Below are 20767 nucleotides of genomic sequence, written 5' to 3'. Positions count from 1 at the left end.
GGGGCATGCTTGTACAAGTTAGGAGCTAGAAGGAAAAAAAACTGAACTGAAAATTAATTGTAGAAAAGATAATAAAGAGAATCTGAAGGCTGGTAAAATTCTGGATCCCTGTCTCCAAAGAAGGGGAAGAAATTTTAAGGGCTGATCCTTGAAAAAAATAAACTTAGAAATATGCTCAACAAAGATAACGGATTGTTTGGGCTGAGTTGTATGAGCTTTCCAGACAGACTCTTACAAGGAGCTTTCCTCTTGGCCCTTTCTATCTCCTGGTCTGGTTTACATTTTTCTTGGCTTTGTGTGTGATTCTGTATTCTGGTGTTAGTTGTCCACTGATTTTATTCAAAATAGGGATTATGTTCTCTCACTTTACAAATCAAAAATAATCCATTTTACTAGAGTGTGCTTTGAGCATGGCCTGTAAGTAACATTTCTCTGTTTTCAAAACAGGAAAACAGTGAGTGGTGATAAGGTAAGGAATTGGCCTTTCCTGGGTTAATCCTCTAGAAAATTAAAAGGATGGAAATGTGGGTCACCACCTCCTCTCCCTTGAGGTATTGGTCATCTGGTGGGAGGGGAGCAGTCAGCAGAGAAGGCTTCGTGTTTAACACAGTTGAGACGGTAGCTGCTCCCATATCAAGTGTGGATGAAGGCCGTCAAGTTACATTCTGTCCAGAAACATTCATATTACAAGGAAGAAAGAAAGAAAAGCTATAGTAGAAGTAGCTTTCCTACTGTTGGTCTGTCCACTGCCAGGCTAGTAAGTCTGATGTTTGGCAAAACTTCAAGTGGGAGGTTAGGACATTTGGTATAATGTCTGTAGCACATGTTATCTACCTGCCCTCTGAACTCGGGCTGTAAGGATGGGTGGTCCAGGGCAGGAGTCAGGAATCCTAGGCTCGTATCTAGATCCACCAGTGACTTTTGTGTAGCACTGGGCACAGTCTCAACTCCTTTGCCTCACCTTCCCTTTTAAGTAAATGCTGGTAGAAGACCCTGTTTGCTAGGGTCCCAGTGACTTTTTAATCTATAAGATGCCAAGGCCATTGAAAAATACTAGCTATCTCAGTACCACCTATGTTAACTATAGTGGCTGTCCTGTTCTTTAATTTTTTCACCCTTAGGATTCAAAGTAAATATGCGGTTTGGGAGGGAGCTTGTAAAATGGAGACTTAGAGTGACTAAGAGGCATAACAAATTAAAAATGACAACTGAGAGTGCCTCTTGGTTGGCAGGGCAGGGAGCAGGGTGAATGACCTCTTCAGGAAGAGAATGGAGTCATAGGTCTTTGTGACTATGATAAACGATGAGTCATTCTCTTAGAACAGTGTACCTTGAGCATGGCCAGAGGCCTTCCTGAGTTCTTGGTACTCCTCCTTTCTGTATTCTTGGCACACTCTTAAAGTTAACCTCAAAATACCCCTGGCCCAACTCTGGCAGCCTTAAGGATGTTAACTGCCTTTCGGAACTCCCATGTAAAGGGAAAATCCTATTATAATTGCATTCTGGAAACATACTTTGTTGTTATTGGAACACAAGCATCAATATGGTGTTGAGAGAATGTACAACTTGGGAGGGAAAAGATGTAGATTCGAGGCCTAGTGGTACATTTAACTAGCTGTGTGATCTTGAGAGAATCCTCAGTTTCTGTCCCCAGTTTCCCTATCGGTAGAATGGTGACAACTCCTAAATAAGATGTGTAAACTGTAAGATGCCAGGCAAACAGAAGAGACTGCTGTATAGCCAAGTATGAGCATGGACCAGATTCACCTGTTTCCCTGCAGCAGATTAGGAATGATAAAGTTTTCTTCTTGCAGTGAAGAAACATGTCAGTAGATAATTACCACCCCAAGAGACAAAGAGAATCAGAATCATCTTTGAGCAATTCCTTTCCTGAACCTCCTTCATCTTCACTACATCTCTGGGTAAAGAATCCACCTGCTAACACAGGAAATACAGGAGGAGGTGGGTTTGATCCCTGAGCCAGAAGATCCCCTGGAGGAGGAAATGGCAACCCACTCCAGTATCCTTGCCTGGAGAATCTCAGGGACAGAGGAGCCTGTGCTGCATGGGGTCTGAGTCTGACATTACTGGGCATGCTCGCATATCTCTGGGTAAGGGACAGGCACAGGCTTCTGACAAGTAAACTGATCCTTTTATTGGCAGACAGAATCCTTTAATTTTTTTTTTGTATTTTTATTAATGTTTGCCTTGTCCTTAAAACTGTTTCATACCTATCAGGGTTCAGCAGCCCCCTTGGGATCTTTGGTGGTGGGTGAGTCACAATTTTTTCTGAGGCAAATGAAGAGAAGGAAGAGGGGAAAACACTGATAAATGTGTTGTGAGGGAAATGGGGCACTTTGGGTTCTCCTCCCTAAGGCAGCCTGAGATGATCTGGAGAACTTGGCATCATCGCCAGAACCCCTTTGTCCTTCCTCTCGCTTCTGTCCTTTTGCTCTGGGCCTGTGCAGTTAAGCAGGCACCACTACGCAGAGGGTCTTCAGTGATGAGCCATGTGCGCAAGTGAAGAATGGAAGCCAATCAGAGCAAAATACTAGCGCTTGAGCCAGCTTAGACAAAAGCAGTTTAATTGACAGTATACAACTTTCCAAAATATACTTTTGTAAGAAAACAGCAATAAGTAATAATCTTTACAAACAAGTTTCTCAGTAAATTCCAGTGTACTTTAGACCCCTGTCCACCAAGACACAGCTCTCCCAGTCTCCTGAGCAAACTCTTTTAACATTCACTAGTTTTTTTAAAAAGACATGGAGCAAATAGTAATCCCCTCCTTTGACTCAGGGTAGGATTTTCACCAAACCTGAGTTAATCAGCTAATGACAATGATGGAAGCCATTGCTTTACTCTCGCCCCCTGTGCCTTCCCATCTTGTTCCCTTTGATCCTTAGTCCTATATGTAGAAACTATTCAAAACTATTCTTGGCAGAACAAAATTGTTCATTTAAGTCTTAGATCTAAATAAGCCACAGACCAGTAAGGTTCCTGTTTTTGTCTTCATGCTCTCCCTACGCTTGCTGCAGATCTGTCCTTGGTATCACTCTCCTTAATTTGTTGGTTTCTTCCTGAAGCACAGAGCACTGGACAGTCTTCCAGTCCAGGTTTTAAGCCTGTTTTCTGTCACTAAATACATGAGTTTCACCAGGTCACTTTATCTTTCTGGGCTTCAGACTCTTCTTCTGTTAAAAAAATAAAAGATTGGACTGGGTTCTAAAACCCCTCTATGACTAGAGAGTCTCTTCCCAACCAGTGCATATTGACTACAACCCTGATTGTAACGTGCTGGGACTTCATGGGGAGGGGACGAGGATCATATTTAAAAATAAAAATGCCCAGTCTGCAAGACAAATACTTCATCATCAGCCTGTCTCGTATTTCATTTTTCATTAAAGAAAAACAAAAGCTAGTAAAATAGACATTTACATTCCTGTTTAGAGGGAAAAAAGCCTTCTCTCTTAACAAAGGTTTTTTTCGAAGTATATTCACTCAAAGCAGTGCGGGGTGGATTAACATGTGGCTGTTGTATTTACATTTTCAAAAAATACATATATGTGTATCAGCTGGAACTGGTTTTTCAAAGTTTCTCCAGTATATTGTCAAAAAGATAAAAGCTCAAGAAGTGATTTAAATAAACTTTCTGTTAGCTTTCCTTATCGAGAAGGGAAAGAACAGGCTTGCATCTAGACTAGATTAAACCTGTATCTTGTCCTATGACACGAATATTCTGTGCCCCCCTTCATAAGCATTGCTGCGCCTCTCCCCACTGCCATGACAGTGTGCTTCCCCCTGGATTTCGTCCAGTCATCAGATTCATGGTTTCTGGCCTTTTATGAAGTTTAGGGAAACCAGTGTGCCACCGAAATAAGAGTTTATAATCTCTCTGGCACAGATTGTTTCAAGTCAATGCTGAGTTCTCTCTCTCTCTCTCCTCTCTTAGCCCCAGAATCTGAATTAACTAGATAGCATCCAAGACCAGCAAAGATGTGGGAAGAAGATGACCACTACAGACACATGGCAATATGGTCTTTGACATAGGTGTCTAGTGGCACGAGCAAGCCAGGGCAAGTTGTTCTAGCTTCTGGGCAACTAGATGCACCCAAAGAAGGAGCCTCTGAACCAGCCCAGAGCTTGTCAAGGCTGTCTCTGGACAGAGCCACAATCATTCCTCTTGACCAAGCCTCATTTTTACTCTCTGGTCCTTGCCAGTCACCTTCTCGCTCCCCAAGAGGCCTGTGGCTTATGGCCTTTGATTGGCTTCCAGAATGTATCTGCTGTCTCTGTCTAAACCTGGCTGGTGGAATGAGACCCAGAATCAGCAAAGGAGTAATCCAGGCTGGCCTCTCCCATGGTGGCCATGATAGAAACCCACTGGGTAGAAAGAACCAAATGCTGGGTAGGAAAGAAGCAAACATCTTTTCCCAGTGAGACAGCATTTTCCTCTATTTCCCCCCAAACCAGTATTCTCCATCCTGCCAGCCTCCAAATAGGGAAGAATCAGGGCAAATACTTCAGGATCTTTGTTACCTTAGCATCTTTCTAGCTTGTGGGAAACTCACTGGGGGCCCTACTTGAACCTCTGGCCTTCCTCTTCCCCTTGGTATCAAATGGCTAAAGACTATGAAGAGGGAATTAGATGGCCAAGGAAAGACAGATTGTCCCCCTAAGATCCTCTCCTTTAAAAAAAATAACCTGTCCCAAAGCAGAGAGCCTATTCTATCAGATCTATCGCAGCCTAGGCCAAGTGACCATTTTAATTCTCCTGAAGCATCTTCCTAGTAGGATCTAGGGGCGTTATGCCTAGCAACAGAGAGATCGTCGGCAGAGTTCAAAATTCCACACAGAATTCCCTCTCCTCAGAAAATCAGATGAAAGCTCGCTGTGCTCAGCCCTCAGGTGCCGTCTATGTAGCTGCTACCTGCTAAGCTCCCTCCAAACCCCTCCACTGGGCAGTGGTCGGCACTGTGCTTCCCTGAGAATGCCACCAGAACCTGCAGGAGCGCCGGGCAGCCAGCCCCACTAGGAATACCGAAGAGGGCACATGGCACGGCCTAGCTCCATGCCCGACAGTGAAAGGTTGCTAGGATTCTACTCGGGCTGGCTGCTCCTTACGCAGCTTGAAGTGCACCTCCCCTCCAGGCTCTTCTTGCCCTGTGCACAGAAGACTGGAATCTTCAAACATCTCAATGATTTGAGCTTTGGCCTTTGGCAGTAGAGGGTTGGATTAAAAGAGAAAACTCTGAGCAACTTGCAAAGCCCCTGAGTATCCTATGAAATGGAAAAGTAAAGCCTGTCCTTCCTGTTTCAGTTGATTGTCTGTTTGGACACCTCTCTGCTGACTGGGCCTGAGGAAGCTCTGTCCTAAAACTGCTCATTCACGCTGAACCTCAGAGGGAATGACTGAGCTGGGATCTCCTCTCTATTGCATCGGCTGAGCAATGACAATGAAACAGGAAACATCTTGTCTTCGGTAGCTGCTGCAGATTTTAGTCCCTGTGGGAGTGGGAGGCCAGGCAGCACTTGGGGAGCCTTGGGGGTATGTGGGGACCCATCCTGGAAAGAGGGGCTTCCCTTTCTCTCTTCATCTGTAGATGGCTGGTGGGCAGACATGTTCACAGGGGGAGTCTTGTGTGCTCTGTCAGTGCCAGCAGATGCCAGGAAACTAGACTCCAGAACAAGGGCCTGAGGGTCATGAATGACCTCTGTTAGTCCCAGAGGCCCTGGAACAGAGTGGGGATGAAAAAACTGAATGAAGGGAGGGAGAACAAAGGGCAGGAACACAGGCAGGCAGACAAGGCCGGCAGACGAGACAGGAACGGGACCTGTCCTTTCAAGGAGCCAGACCCCGCGGAGGCAGGATCCAGCCCCGCTCTGCCCTCCAGCCCATCCACTGATGGGCAGCTTCCACCCCTGCCCGCGGTAGCTCTGGAGGGAGGGCATGGGTGATGCCAGCAGCGTGGTGTGGTGGGAACGGGCACTGGACTGAATGAAGGGTCTCTGTTTTCATTCCGACATGTCACCCAGTGGCTGTGTGACCTTGACTTTACCCTCTTTAGGCCTCGGTCATCTTGTCTGTGAATGGAGGCTAGTAGATGGTCTCGAAGAGTTCCTTCTATGGCTCTTCCCTGTTCTCCCAGCAGCACTGCACTCAGGCACTAGTGGGTTATTCTACAAGAGGATTCTACACAGAATGTGATTTGTTCAGCTTGAAAAGGGAAAAATTAAGGCCTGTGGGGACTGGGATGAAGGGACCCTCCAAGTCTGCTCTTCTTCCCCAGTCTTTCCCTCTAAGGGGAAGAAGGGTCTTCCTCCTCCCCTTACAAATGGCACTTGAGGTGGTTGGGCTGGAGCTCTGCACCGTCGGAGATGGCCGGCAGCCCTGATTAGAGGTGTGTGTCTTCCTCTTCAGGGTCATCTTTGGTCAGGTTGTCCAGAGGCACAATCCAGCTGTCCCCCAGCTCCCCATTGAGGTTCGCCACCTTCTTCTCCTGCATCTCTGATGAGGTCTCCATCACTTCCAGTGTCGGATTGTCGTGGTAACCATTCTCCACCGTCTGTAGCTCCTCTGTTAGTCGTTGCTAGAGTGACAGAGGTGACCCAAGAAAAAAGGGTAGTTTTTGAGAGTAGTCAGCCTTGCTCTAACCTTAATACTGGCACTTGTTCCCCTATAATTCAGGAACCCCAATTTAGCTAATGTGGACACCAGGCGGTCCTGGAGGCCAATCCTGACGGCTGGCTTGCTTCAGGGCAAGTTTGAGATGAGAACCTGCCCAGTATCCCTAGAATTCCCAGCTGTCCCCTGGTGGCAAATCTGTAACGTCAGCAGAGACGGACTTTGTTTTCCCATCTCCCCTCCTCCACTCCTTCCCCATCAAACCTTCCTCTCAAGGTCCCTCCTCACCACTTCTCTGAACAGGGAAGAACTCTAAGAAAATGCATTTCATCAGGCCCAATGACTAGGACTTCTCTAAGGCTGAACCTGATGTGTACAGAAACTTTTGCCCTCCCGCTGCAGGTGGAAACCATCTGAAGGGAGCTTTCTCTCCTTCTTTACCCGGGATACAACCTCAGTGGCAGAAGACAGTCCCTGGGAAGCTTTAAACGAATACAGTGGCCCAGAAATGCCGTTTCAGTTGGGGTGTGAGGAAACTAAGCAGGGGGATTTCTTGTAAAGCTCTCCACAGTGTGCAGCCAGGGTTGAGAACCCTGAATCTGGGCGGAACTGTTACAAGGGAATCCTAGGAAGGTAGATGATAAACCTTCTGGTTAGACGGGTATGCCTCAGCCCATTTACAGCAATGGATCCACAGAGCAACTCTGCAAGGTGGATATTCCCACTACGCAGATGAGAAACCTGAAGCTCAGAGATTATGACTTGCTCAAGGTCACCCAGTTAATCAGAGGCAGAGCTAGGGCTTAACGCAAGTCTTCTTTGACTCCAAAACCCTTGCCGCCTCTTTAATTCTTCAGGCAAATTTCCATTTCCTGTAAGGGATGATGACCTCTGCCTATCAGAAAGGGCCCACGGCTTTTCTCCAATATGGGAATAACAGGGTGAAAGTCCTCCGGTGAACTGGACTGCTTGGTCCTCACCTGGTCCTTCCTATGGGAGAGGCGCTGGTGGCAGCAGCCATAGAGGGCCGCCACCAGGAGCAAGAAGGATGCCATGCAGACAATAGTGATGATCAGGGGCATGCTGAACCGGTCCTCCATCTCTTCTGGTGGTCCTTGACCCCCAAACTGCATGTCTCTGACTCCCACCTGGCCAGGAAAGAGAAAGTGACAGAGCAAAAAATAGGTTCCGGGTCCCTCTCTCTCTCAGAACTCCCGTTCACTTACGAGCTCTTCCACTTGGGGTTTGGGGGGCCTGTTCCACTGCCCTGCTGTCCCCTTTTATCCTCCCATCTAGATGCTTGCAAACCAGAGGTTCCTCAGCAATGAGAAACAGTGGAAACGGGGAACCACGGGCTTCCGAGGGACAGGCTCCTGACCCAGTCTGTCCCAGCATGTGGGGCCGTCTACTTACGCCTTCTAGCTTGTCCCAGTCATTTTTCAGCAACTTATAAATGTCCGTGGGTTGGAGCTTTGCTGAGGGGGAGAGGGAGAGATGCCGCTTCAATGGTCTAGCTCAGAGAGACATGGCAGGGACAGAGGACTTCCTGTTCCTCCGTCTCCTGAGCGGTGTCTCTTCTCATGCAGGTGACTGAGAGTTGACAACTGACCCATCCTGTGGCTCCTGTCACCCCCCTGCCCCATTCCCACCCCAGACAGGCCTCCCTGCCCTTGCCCTCAACTCACTGATGATAGTAATTTGTTTGATGTCCACTTCCTGGGCATGTGAACCAGGAGCCATCTCTATATGGCACTCATCTTGAGTTTTGTTGAAGGAGGATTTTACTGCTTGGCACAACACCTCGACCAGTCTGTGATTTGAAGCAACTGTGTTCTGTTGTGGGGAAACAACAGGTAATTCCTTGGGGATCACAACAGTGGCCTAGGCTTGTGGGGCCGCCCTTGCAAGCTAAGGTCAGGACAATGCTGTTGCCAGCTGTGAACCGACTGCCTGGACTGGCGGGTCACACGCTCTCCTCCTGGGCCAGCCCCTGCCTTCTCTGGCTCAGGTGGACATCTCCTCCCTCGTCCTCCCGTCCCGCTTATCTCATCTTGGTTGAACAATGCCATTCCCCCGAGTGTGCCCCTCTTTCTCAGAGCTCTTTAAGCATCACGATCTGCTGCCTGTCATCATTTCTCTCCCCTGGAAGGACCCACGGAGGCACTGCCAGCGCAAAGATGCCAATGAACCTGCATTCACCAGCCCTTGATGCTGAGTTCAGAGACCTCAGGAGGGGAAGTGCCCGGCTCTCCGCTCAAGGTCATCCATCCCAAAGTTGAAACACTTGCCTGTTCCCTCGGCTAAGACTGAAAACATAAATAGGCTGACAAGAGAAGGGCAAGGCGATCACTGCACAGGGGGACTTGGGAGTGTCTGAAAGACGCACAAGGACATCTTTGAGGGGCTTCCTCTATATTTCTAAGCAGAAAGAGCATGGCTGATGTGGCTTTAGGGCTGAGGGTGAGGAAGTGAAGTGTGGGGAGCTTTTACCCAGTCATCCAGAGGCACCCCAAACTGGTGTTTCTCTGACCAGACTTTGGAATAAGGATGCCAGATGAAGAATAGGACTCTTGCTTTGGCTTGTCCCACAAACCATCCCTTGGGTTTTCTACCTGGCATTTCCTTAGGCCTACTAACTCCCCAGCCCTGCTGCCAGGTAAAGATGCAGGGCTTTCCTCTTCCCATTTATGGCAAAAGAAGGCTTACCACCAAACACACCCCTGCCAAGTTTCAGCCAAAAAGAGCCGGAGGAAAGGCTGAGCAAGCGTCAGTGTCTTTCTCACCTTGTCCAACAAGCCCAATCCCAGGAAAACCCTGCTCTGTTTGAAAACTCCAGCTTTTCTATAGTTCACTTGGAAAATTCCAGCAAAATGGACACCCGAAAGAAAACAACTGCAGAAAACAGGTAGCATTAAAGTATCGTAAACCCAAGTTTTCCATGCTGCTTGCTTTCACTTTCTGGTTCCTAGGGGTGTTTGCAAAATAGCCACTGACCAGGAGAGGGCGGCAGTGAGCCATCCATCACCAGCACTCACTCAGGCCTCAGCTACTGAGTAAGCGCTGCAGCAGATATCCCCAGACTAAAGCCCTTAATCCTAGGGAGACTGGCAGTCTGAAGGCAGTGGACAACACGGCTAAACTCTCTCTTTCATGCAAACGCACTCACACACGTGCTGACACCATCTCCCTCAAACAGTACACACACACACCATCCTGAGTAGAAGAACAGCTGTTGGCAACGGCTCCCCTGGGTTAGAGGCAGGCCGTCAGATAACATGGAGCAGGAAATATAAAACCACAGACTCTTAGAACAACGAAAGTTAGGCAGACTAAGCCTCTTCTTTTCAACTGAGGCCTCTGAAGCCCAAAGAGATGGGCTTTAACAAAGCCACATCCTGAACTGGAGGCAAGCAAGAACCAGGGCTTGGGTCAGACTCTCAGAAGTGAAAGCTCAGGAGACCTGGTATTTCTGGCCTGTAGCAGCCCTGTGGGCGGGGCTTCCTTTAGAGAAGCTGGTTCTGACCCTCCGTAAGATTGGAAGGACCAAAAACAAGGGCAGGAAATGAACACATCTCTCAGCTCCTTTCTACAAGGAACACTCCATTCCCTTCCACTTTGAGTAATCCTGGAGCTAAACCGCCTTTGCAGGATACAGGTCAGGGTGGGGCTCAGATGAACAAGGTACTCACACAGCTGTTGGCGCCCGAGATGTTCAGGGAGAGTTTGCTCTCATTCAGCTTTTCAGGAGGATGGCACTGGATCTGAAAGAAGCCACTGGGATTAAGGGCCAGGCTTAACTTGATAGGATCTTGTCTTTGAATCCTCCCTCCCTCCCTCCCTTAGGTGCTTCCCTGGTGGCTCAGAATCTGCCTGCAATGCAAGAGACCAGGGTTCGCTCCCTGGGTCGGGAAGACTCCCCTGGAGGAGGGAATGAATCCCATGGACAGAGAAGCCTGGCGGGCTACAGTCCATGGGGTTGCAAAGAGTTGGACACAACTGAAGCGACTGAGTACACACACTGTTAGGTGGGTGACACCAGGCAAGTAGCTCCGGGCAAGCTGGGAGCTGGCCAGCTGGGGTCTGACAGCCAGGTATGTTACTGGTTATCCCGCTGTCTAAGGCCGAGTCCAGCAAAGCCAGAGACAGTGAGTGAACGATACTGGCTCCTCACACCCCCACCAGGGGCTCTGGGAAGGGAAGGGTAGAGATGCTTTTCCTGGAGTCCCTGTCTCTCCGAGTCTGGGCTCTCTTACCTGCCCTATATTTGTTGGAATTACTGAGGTGGGAGAAGGGGTGCTGGAGCTTTGGGGGGCATTTGATGTCAACTGAGTGCTGGAGATGGTGGATCTCCTGACAAGAGATGTGGTCCCACGTCCCTGTGAAGAGCCTGTAGGTTGCTGAACTCCAGTGGCGACAGTGACAGCTGGTGTCTCACTGGAGGTGTGTTGAGTTCCTTCAACTGCGACCTGTGTTTCTGTAAATGGGGAAACAAAGCTTATGAGGAAAGGTGAGTAGTTTAAACAGAAAAAAGATAGTCTTTTTCTGTTCTTAGTTTTCTGAGGTTCTTTAGTCTTCCCCCACCCCACTTTGGCTTTACAGACCACAGGCAAAAGGAGGCAAGCTATGAGAAAGAGGAGGTAGATGGATGAAGCCAGTTCCCATAACCTATTACAGGATGAGCAGATTGGATGAGCCGGTGTAGGAACCCGAGAGAAGTATCAACAGCAGTGACAATGCCAGCAGCAAATGTCAACTGAGTAACTGCTTCATGTCAGGGTCCTAAGAGCTTCACAGGTACTTCCTTCTTCAGTCCGCACAGTGACTCTGAGGAAAGTACCATAATTACTCCTTTCATAAACAAGGAAGTGGAGGCTCAGAGGAGCTTGATGCATTCCACACCAACAAGTGGCAGAGCAGGGCCTGGAGTCCAGGTTTATCCAGCTCAGGGCCCCTGCTCTCACACAGGACAGACTTCACCATGTACCCACATGACATGGCAGCGGGGGTGGCGGGGGGGGCGGTCCCTCGAAATGCGAATGCTCAGATTCACACCAAGGAATTCTGATTCAATAGATCTCAAATGGGCCACGAGGCTCATGATCCATCAGTGAGGTTTGAAATGAATTTACTGGACTAAGACTAGCACTTAAAAAAAAAAAAAGGAAAATGCTCCACTGGGCAGTTCAAAACCTCAAGCTCTCATCACAACACACAGCTCTGCTGGCCACTGCTCACCACTGGATGGGAAACAGACTGAGCGAAGGTGGTACACGATCCTTAACCCACATCATGAATCTCCACCTTCTAGTCAAACAACAGTACAGAACATAGACATCTGAAAGTTTCTTTCTGCTTCAAAAAGGCAAGGCAACACTTACTCAGTGTGGTCACCTGAGCTGTAAAGGTGGGACTTGTCATCCTGCCTAAACTTGTAGTTACGGTCATTTTGTCTGATCCCTCAGGGAAACTCCCTGTGGGCTCTGAAGTCCCAGGAGCCGAAGTCACAGGGCTGGGGCTAGGCTGCTGAGTGCTTGAGAGGTTGGTCGAGGAGGACAGAATAGGAGAGATGCTTGGGATGATATTCGGATCTGGAGATGTGGAGATTTTCTGACTGCCTTCCTTAGCAGTCACGCTGTCTGTGGTCACACTGTGGGTAGTTGGGATTCTGGATGTGGGTGAATCATTCATTGCATTCTGGCTGCTCGTGCTTTCAGGACTTGCTGAGACTGTGGTTGATGTGGTTGTAGGATCTTCAGTAGTTACAAGAGTGGCTTCACTGGCTGTGGCAGTTGGGCTTTTCTGGGCTGAGGCTGACACCACAATGCTGGCCGGTGCTGTGGTCACAGTGGATGTCTCAGTGGATGTCGGGGCTGTACTGTGTTTGAATGGGTTTGAATTCAATGTCTGACCACTGGTGATTGTGGATGTTACCAACTGGTCTGTGCTCATGACAGCTGAGCTTTGTCCCTTGGTTGTTCCTATGGACAAAGACAACACAGAATCAATTAGGGTATTAGCTGGAAGTCTTTCTCTCTCCGTTGCTCTAGCTCTTCCCCAGGATCCAGAGGCCTTACTCTCATCCCTGCCATTTTTGCTCAAGGGTTTGGGCCCTTGATGTGTCCAGATCTCTCTGGGGTTCAAGAAGCCTCTAAGAGGGAGGCTGAGGAGAAAGCAGAGAAGTCAAGAGAAATTCTGCTCCAGAGAAGGACTCAGCACCCAGTCCCACTGCCTGTCGGAGCCTGCAGTGAATTCTCTGCCCTCCCCATCTGGCCCCAGACACACACTGTTAAAGGTTTCCACACCCCAGCACAGAACCCTCATCATCCCTGCCTCCTTCTCCCAGACCCAGGAGCTTGCAGAAAATGCAACAGACTCACACATATCCAAGTACCCTGTTCTAAACATAGCATGAAGGACCTCTGTTCCTCTGGAAAAATATATCTAGAAGGAGAAACTGGAAAAGTGAAATTACACAAATTGTACTTAAGGACAACTGTGAGACACACTGACGGGTTCTCTTTGTCTAGCATGGGAGCTCAACTTTGTCAAGGGGTCAGGGATTGAGCATATTAAAAAGCAGAGACATTACTTTGCCAACAAAGGTCCATATAGTCAAAGCTATGGCTTTCCCAGTACTCATGTATGGATGTGAGAGTTGAACCATAAAGAAGGCTGAGTGCCGAAGAATTGATGCTTTTGAACCGTGGTGTTGGAGAAGACTCTTGAGAGTCCCTTGGACTGCAAGATCAAACCAGTCAATCCTAAAGGAGATCAGTCCTGAATATTCATTGCAAGGACTGATGCTGAAGCTAGAACTCCAATACTTTGGCCACCTGATGCAAACAGCCAACTCATTAGAAAAGACCCTGATGCTGAGAAATATTGAAGGCAGGAGAAGAAGGGGATGACAGAGGATAAGATGGTTGGCTGGCATCACTCAATGGACATGAGTTTGAACAAGCTCTGGGAGATGGTGAAGAATAGGGAAGTCTGGCATGCTGCAGTCCATGGGGTTGCAAAGAGTCAGACATGACTGAGACTGAATAACAACAACAGGGATTGAGTGAGGGAACAGTTAAGTGACAGGTTCAGGCCCTGGGATTACAATGGAAAGTAAGACACAGATGCTTACTTGTGCAGCCCTAAAATTCTAGGACTCACAACAGATTTCCCAACCTGGGGATCCGACATAGGGACTGAGAACCCCCAGCAGTATTTGATTACAGAACTTCCACAGGACTGGGGAAACAGACTCTTGGAGGGCACAAACAAAATCTTGTGCACACCAGGACCCAGGAGAAAGGAGCAGTGATCCCACAGGAGACTGAGCCAGACTTGCCTGTGAGTGTCCAGGAGTCTCTGGCAGAGGTGTGGGTTGACAGTCACCTGCCATGGGATCGGGGGGCACTAAATACAACAGTCCTGGCTAAAGTCCTTCTTAAGGAGGTCACCATTACCACCATTATCCCTACCATAGTTTGGCCTCAGGCCAAACAGGGAGGGAACACAGTCCTGCCCATCAACAGAAAATTGGATTAAAGATTTACTGAGCATGCCCCGCCCATCAGAGGAAGACCCAGATTCTCCCACAGTCAGTCCCTCCCATCAGGAAGCTTCCACAAGCCTCTTATCCTTATCCATCAGAGGGCAGACAGAATGGAAACCACAATTACAGAAAACTAACCAAACTGAACACATGGACCACAGCCTTGTCTTAACTCAATGAAACTATGAGCCATGCTGTGTAGGGCCACCCAAGACGGACGGGTTATGGTGGAGAGTTCTGACAAAATATGGTCCACTGGAGAAGGGAATAGCAAACCACCTCAATATTCTTGCCTTGAGAACCCCATGCATAGTATGAAAAGGCAGAAAGATATGACACTGAAAGATGAACTCTCCAGGTCGGTAGGTGCTCAATATGCTACTGAAGAAGAGTGGAGAAATAACTCCAGAAAGAATGAAGAGACGGAGCCAAAGCAAAAACAATGCCCAGTTGTGGATGTGACTGGTGATGTGAAGTAAAGTCCGATGCTGTAAAGAACAATACTGCACAGGAACCTGGAATGTCAGGTCCATGAATCAAGGTAAACTGGAAGTGGTCGAACAGGAGATGGCAAGAGTGAACATTGACATTTTAGGAATCAGTAAACTAAAATGGACCAGAATGGCCAAATTTAATCAGATGACCATTATATCTACTACTGTGGGCAAGAATCCCTTACAAGAAATGGAGTAGCCCTCATAATCAACAAAAGAGTCTGAAATGCAGTACTTGGGTGCAATCTCAAAAATGACAGAATGATCTGTTTCTAAGGCAAACCATTCAATATTACAGTAATCCAAATCTATGCCCAAACCACTAATGCCAAAGAAGCTGAAGTTGAACAGTTCTGTGAAGACCTACAAGATCTAGAACTAACACCAAAAAAAAAAAAAAGATGTCCTTTTCATCATAAGGGACTGGAATGCAAAAGAAGGAAATCAAGAAATCCCTGGAGTAACAAGCAAGTTTGGCCTTGGAGTACAAAATGAAGCAGGGCAAAGGCTAACAGAGGATAAGATGGCTGGATGGCATCACCAACTCAATGGACATGAGTCTGAGTAAACTCTGGGAGATGGACCAGGAAACCTGGCCTGCTGCAGTCCATGGGGTCACAGAGTCAGACATGACTGAGTGACTGAACTGAACTGATGGTTTTTCCAGTAGTCATGTATGGATGTGAGAGTTGGACCATAAAGAAAGCTGAGCACTGAAGAATTAATGCTTTTGAACTGTGGTGTTGGAGAAGACCCCCGAGAGTCCCTTGGACTGCAAGGAGATCCAACCAGTCCATCCTACAGGAGATCAGTCCTGGGTGTTCATTGGAAGGACTGCTACTGAAGCTGAAACTCCGATACTTTGGCCACCTGATGAAAAGAACTGACTCATTAGAAAAGACCCTGATGCTGGCAAAGATTGAAGGCAGGAGGAGAAGGGGATGACAGAGGATGAGATGGTTAGATGGCATCACTGACTCGATGGACATGAGTTTGAGCAAGCTCCAGGAGTTGGTGATGGCAGGGAAGCCTGGCGCAAAGAGTCAGACATGACTGAGCGACTGACCAACAACAGAGAATTAAACGTCACATTATGGTGACTCCATGGAGGAAATGAATAAGGAAGTGATGCAGAGAACAAGGAAGTGATGCTGTTAGAGAGTTAAGGAAAAGCGCCTCAGGGACACCCATGAAGCTAAGGCTTGAAGGACAATAAGGCGAGAGCTATGTGAAGAAGGTGAGGAAAAGTGTACCAGGGAGAAAGAAAGAATCTGCAAGTCCCCAAGAGGGACAACAGCTCAGAGAACACAAATCTGAGTGCAGTTTTCTGAGTGAGGTGGGTGGGCAGGGCCCAGAAAACTTAGAGCCTCACAGTAAAGAGACTAACATGCTGTCCAAACCGTAGGGTTTTGAGAATAAAACGGAAGCTCTCTTAAAAACTGTATCCTATGTAAAATGAGGCATAAGATCACCCTCCTTAGCCCAAAATAAGGATTTGGGATTTTCAGTGCTCAAAAAAGTCACTGAAGGCTTTAAAAAGCAAACAAGTTTGAGAGGGTGATTTACAAAGACACATCCCCTTGGTGCTCTGGGGAACACGGACGTGGAGATGGGAAGAGAAGAGGCTGTTACAGTAATTCAGATGAAGTGGGTAATAGTCATCTGCAGCAAGTCCTTGACACAAGAGCCAAAACAAGGATGGATTCAAGACTGTATTTTGGAGAAAGAGTCAACTACTTGCTGATGTACCAAGGGAGGGGAAGAGGAGAAGTCAGGATGACTCCTGGTTTTCTGTTTTGAGCAGAAGGGAGAGAGAGCTGGGACTCAGCGAAGTGGACTCTGGCCATTCTACATAGCCGATCAGAATCTGTAACCTAGTTCTATGCTTGGGGAATTCCCCACACAGTTAAGACTGATGGAAGCAGGATTTGCCTCTTGTTACACTACAGATGCTGAAAAATGCCAGCCTCCCTTATGACTAGAGCCTAAGTATGCACTAAGCTGCTATGAATGAGTCACTTCCACCTGGGCCAGAGAGTGAAGGGGTGGTCGACTATGAGGAACCCTGAGGCAGGAGCGGCAGAACCATGACCAGGTGTGAGCAGCCTCGGAGGTGAGGCGAGAGTCTACAGCCAAGCTGAGGCATCTGGGTCCTTGGCATCGGTGAGCAGCACTGCGTCTTCACACAAGTTCTATAAGCCTGTCTCAGATGATGTTAAGAGTGACCCTAAATGTGGTCTTCATCAGGGCTTCCCTGATGGCTCAGTGGTAGAAAATCCACCTGCCAATGCAGGAGACCTGGGTTCGATCCCTGAGTGGGGAAGATCCCCTGGAGGAGGGCATGACTCCAGTATTCTTGCCTGGGAAATCCCATGGACAGAGGAGCCTGGTGGGCTACAGTTCACAGGGTTGCAAAAGAGTTGGGCACGACTTAAAGACTAAACAACAACAAAATGTGGTCATCAGCAATCCCAGCTCCTTCATAAGCTGGAGAAGGACCCAACAGCTTTCATGTGTGTGTGCATGAACACACATACATTTTGCTAATGAGAATCAGAAATTTGCATTAGGAGTGACTCAAGCAATAGAAATGTGAGAACTAGTTTCTCAGCCTTACTGGGGTTAAAGGTAAGTGGAATTCTGCAGACACGAAGTGACGTGACTTTACTATCCTACAGCATTTCACAGAGAGGCAGTCACAACATCACCCACCATCTAGAATGAAGTGCCCGTAAAGTGGCTTTGGCAGGACTGAGTGGCTACTGTCATAGAACAATATAAAGGGCATGCATAAAAGGACATGTAGTAAAAATCAATGTAGTGTTATGATTTGACAGTGGCACTTCTTATAACTGATCATATCAGAGCACCTTTCTGGCAAAAAATGAGATTGCTGGAGAGGAACATCAGCATATTTAATAAATTAAGGATGTAGGGTGGGGTGGTTACTTCTTACAAAGATGACTAGCTGAAAGCAGAGGTTTTCAAACCCCAAACTGTTGATATTTTGGGCTGAATGTATGCATGCTAAGTCATTTCAGTCGTGTCTGACTCTTTACGACTCTATGGATGGTAGCCCACCAGGCTCCTCTGTCTATGGGATTCTCCAGGCAAGAATACTGGAGTGGGTTGCCATGCCCTCCTCCAGGGGATCTTCCCAACCCTGGCATCGAACCTGTGTCTCTTACATTTCCTGCATTGGCAGGTGGGTTCTTTACCACTAGTGCCACCTGGGAAGCCCTTTGGGCTGGATACTTTTGTTATGGAGGTGGTCCTATGCAGTGCGGGATGTTTAACAACATCCCTGGTCTCTAGCTACTAGATGCTAGTAAGACACATACTACCCTTCCTGGTTGGGATAACTGGCAGAAGACGTGGGTTCAATCACTTGTCGGGAAACTAAGATACCACAAGCCACGGATTAACTAAGTCCACACACCACAACCAGAGAGTCAGTCGGCTGTGGTGGAGGATCCTACATGACCCAACAAAGATCCTGCAAGAAGGATCCCGTGTGCCACAACTGAGACCCAACACAGCCAAATAAACAACTAAAAAAAAGGGGGGGGCAATCTGCGATGGAACTTACTTGGAAGACTCAACCACTTTTCTCCTGTCTGATGACGCAGTTTCTATCCTGCTTCAAAACTCAATAACCTCACTTGAGCTCGATGACAAAGAAAGCTATATCCTTTCATCATCTCTACTACTCTTCATTTTTTTCAAACCTGTGATAACAGTCAGATGCCTGAGAAAGACAGTCTAACCCAGAAGAAGGCTTCTACCTAAAAAAAAATCTGCAAAAAGTCTAGCAAATAAGCCTAGTTGATAGACTGTAAGGATGCTAGATCAGAGAAGAATAATCACAATTTTTATCAGGTTGAATTTATCAATATGGGTATGCATACCAGGGGTCTGGGACCATCATGCTGACTCAACCAGCTGCAAGAAGTACTAATTGTTTTCTTAGTTGGTTGACTGAAACCTGAACTTAATGGTAGTCTACATATTAAAGTTGCCAGAAATTCTCTGGAATAATGAATAGGAAGAAACCAAAGTCTTAGAGAAGTGTTCCAGGGGTTTATCATGTATGGTCTGCTTGCTCACACTCTCTGTTCCTTAAGAGAGCTCAAATGACACTCTCTTCATCAAGGTTTTGAGAAACACTGTACTTCACATGCTCTAAAAAGGACATCTTTTCATGTCTCTGAGCTGAGGATGAATTATAAATTATTTTAAGGCACACTCTGGCAGTGTTTTTTCTCCCCTACATGGTTCGTAAAATATAGTGCGTTTTATCTTTGATGGTGTTTTGGATTTTGATTAAACTTGGTGTGTTGTTGAGGGGAATAGGAGCATGTTATTCTGACTGTTCATCAGCCTGGTATGCTGGGAGGTTGTTGATATTTCTGCTAGCAATCTTGATTTCAGCTTGTGATTCATCCAGCCTGGGATTTTGCATGACGTACTCTGCATGTAAGATAAATAAGCATGGTGATGATATACAGCTTTGACGTACTCTTTTTGCAATTTGGAATCAGTCTATTGTTCCATGTCCAGTTCTATTGCTTCTTGACCTGCATATAGGTTTCTCCGGAGGTAGGTGAGGTGGTCTGGTATTCCTATCTCTGAGAATTTTCCACAGTTTGTTGTGATCGGTCAAAGGCTTTAGACTGCAAGGAGATCAAAACAGTCAATCCTAAAGGAAGTCAGCCCTGAATATTCACTGAAAGGACTGATGCTGAAGCTGAAGCTCCAATACTTTGGCCACCTGATGCAAAGGGTCAACTCATTGGAAAAGACCCTGATGCTGAGAAAGATGGAGGGCAGGAGGAGAAGGGGATGACAGAGGATGAGATGGTTGGATGGCATCACCGACTCAATTGACATGACTTTGAGCAAACTCCAGGAGATGGTGAAGGACAGGGAGGCCTGGTACGCTGCTGTTCATGGGGTGGCAAAGAGTCAAACATGACTTAGTGACTGAATAGCAATGACAATGACATGCTGGTAGGAGATGCTGCTGATTTCAGTGGGAATGGACAGCACGTTCCCTGGGTAGCGGGGCCTGAGCAGAATTTCATTTCCAGGAAAAAAGTGGGTACCATACCCTTGTGGCTTGTTTCCTCGGGCTTCCCTTGTGCCTCAGCTGGTAAAGAATCCACCTGCAATGTGGGAGACCTGGGTTCTATCCCTGGGTTGGGAAGATCCCCTGGAGAAGGGAAAGACTGCCCACTCCAGTATTCTGGCCTGGAAAATCCTCTGGACTGTATAGTCCATGGGGTTGTAAAGAGTCGGACACGACTGAGAAAGTCCTTCTCTTCTACCGTACCCTAGCATGACTCAGAAATTGAACGACAACCACCATATCCTAGGCAGCAGGACCAGCATGGTGATCAGGGTAGTCTAATGAGGGGACCTGGACAGTGGCTAATAATCATGTGTTTTTTAGGATCAAAATGGATTAAAGTGCTACCTCTGAGCCCAGCAAACTGAGACCTAGGCTGAATCACCACAGTAGAGAACACAAGCAGCTGCTCATCCAGTTATCAGGACTGAATCTTTTCACAGACTCAAATGATGTGATGATAGCAAACGAATGAAGGACAATAGCAAATACCAACACAGTTAAAAACTGATTTTTAAAAAAAGGCTAATAAAGCAGTAAAACCTTTAATGAGGATGACCAAAGGGGAATAACAACCCAGAAGGGCATAAATACAAAATATGAGGCATAAACCCAGTAATATATTTATAATATAGGCCATTATGAGCAGATGCTATCAAGTTTGAGGCATGTTTCTCCACCCTTAAACAGTAAAAAGCTGGAGAAACGGAAAATTAATGACTTTTCTTGAACCCACTGGCAAACTCGGGTCATGGGCAAACAACTACCCTGAAAACTGGAGAGTCAACCACAGGGAGAAACCAGACTCAAGTGTTTGCTTACAGGACAGAATTTGGCAAGATTAAAGTTAACATGTTTAATGAATTGCTAAAGGCTGACCCTGGGCTCCTGTAAAAGTGGAAACGTGAGAACTGCCGAAACCGAAAGCTTCACACACTTGTAGAGGCTCCCCCAGCACCAGAAACACCACCCAG

The 20767-nt window shown here is 47.3% G+C and overlaps 1 protein-coding gene across 1 annotated transcript in view; it reads right to left on the bottom strand.

Annotated features, from left to right (window-relative positions):
* Positions 1-2568: 2568 nt before the first annotated feature.
* Positions 2569-20767, bottom strand: part of PODXL (podocalyxin like) — a 49457-nt gene continuing 31258 nt past the window's right edge. The window contains exons 2-8 of the mRNA XM_086395592.1: positions 12004-12603; positions 10879-11099; positions 10315-10386; positions 8311-8458; positions 8039-8100; positions 7606-7773; positions 2569-6590 (exon numbers count right to left, since the gene is read on the bottom strand). Of these exons, the coding sequence (XP_086251718.1) occupies positions 6396-6590; positions 7606-7773; positions 8039-8100; positions 8311-8458; positions 10315-10386; positions 10879-11099; positions 12004-12603 (1466 nt within the window). The 3' untranslated portion in view covers positions 2569-6395. The remainder of the gene's footprint in view (positions 6591-7605; positions 7774-8038; positions 8101-8310; positions 8459-10314; positions 10387-10878; positions 11100-12003; positions 12604-20767) is intronic.

The sequence above is a fragment of the Bos grunniens genome, chromosome 4 (assembly GCF_055505025.1).
Source record: "Bos grunniens cultivar Pamir isolate PY7600 chromosome 4, Bosgru_T2T1.0, whole genome shotgun sequence".
NCBI lineage: Eukaryota > Metazoa > Chordata > Mammalia > Artiodactyla > Bovidae > Bos > Bos grunniens.
This window is presented reverse-complemented; position numbering and strand designations above follow the sequence as displayed.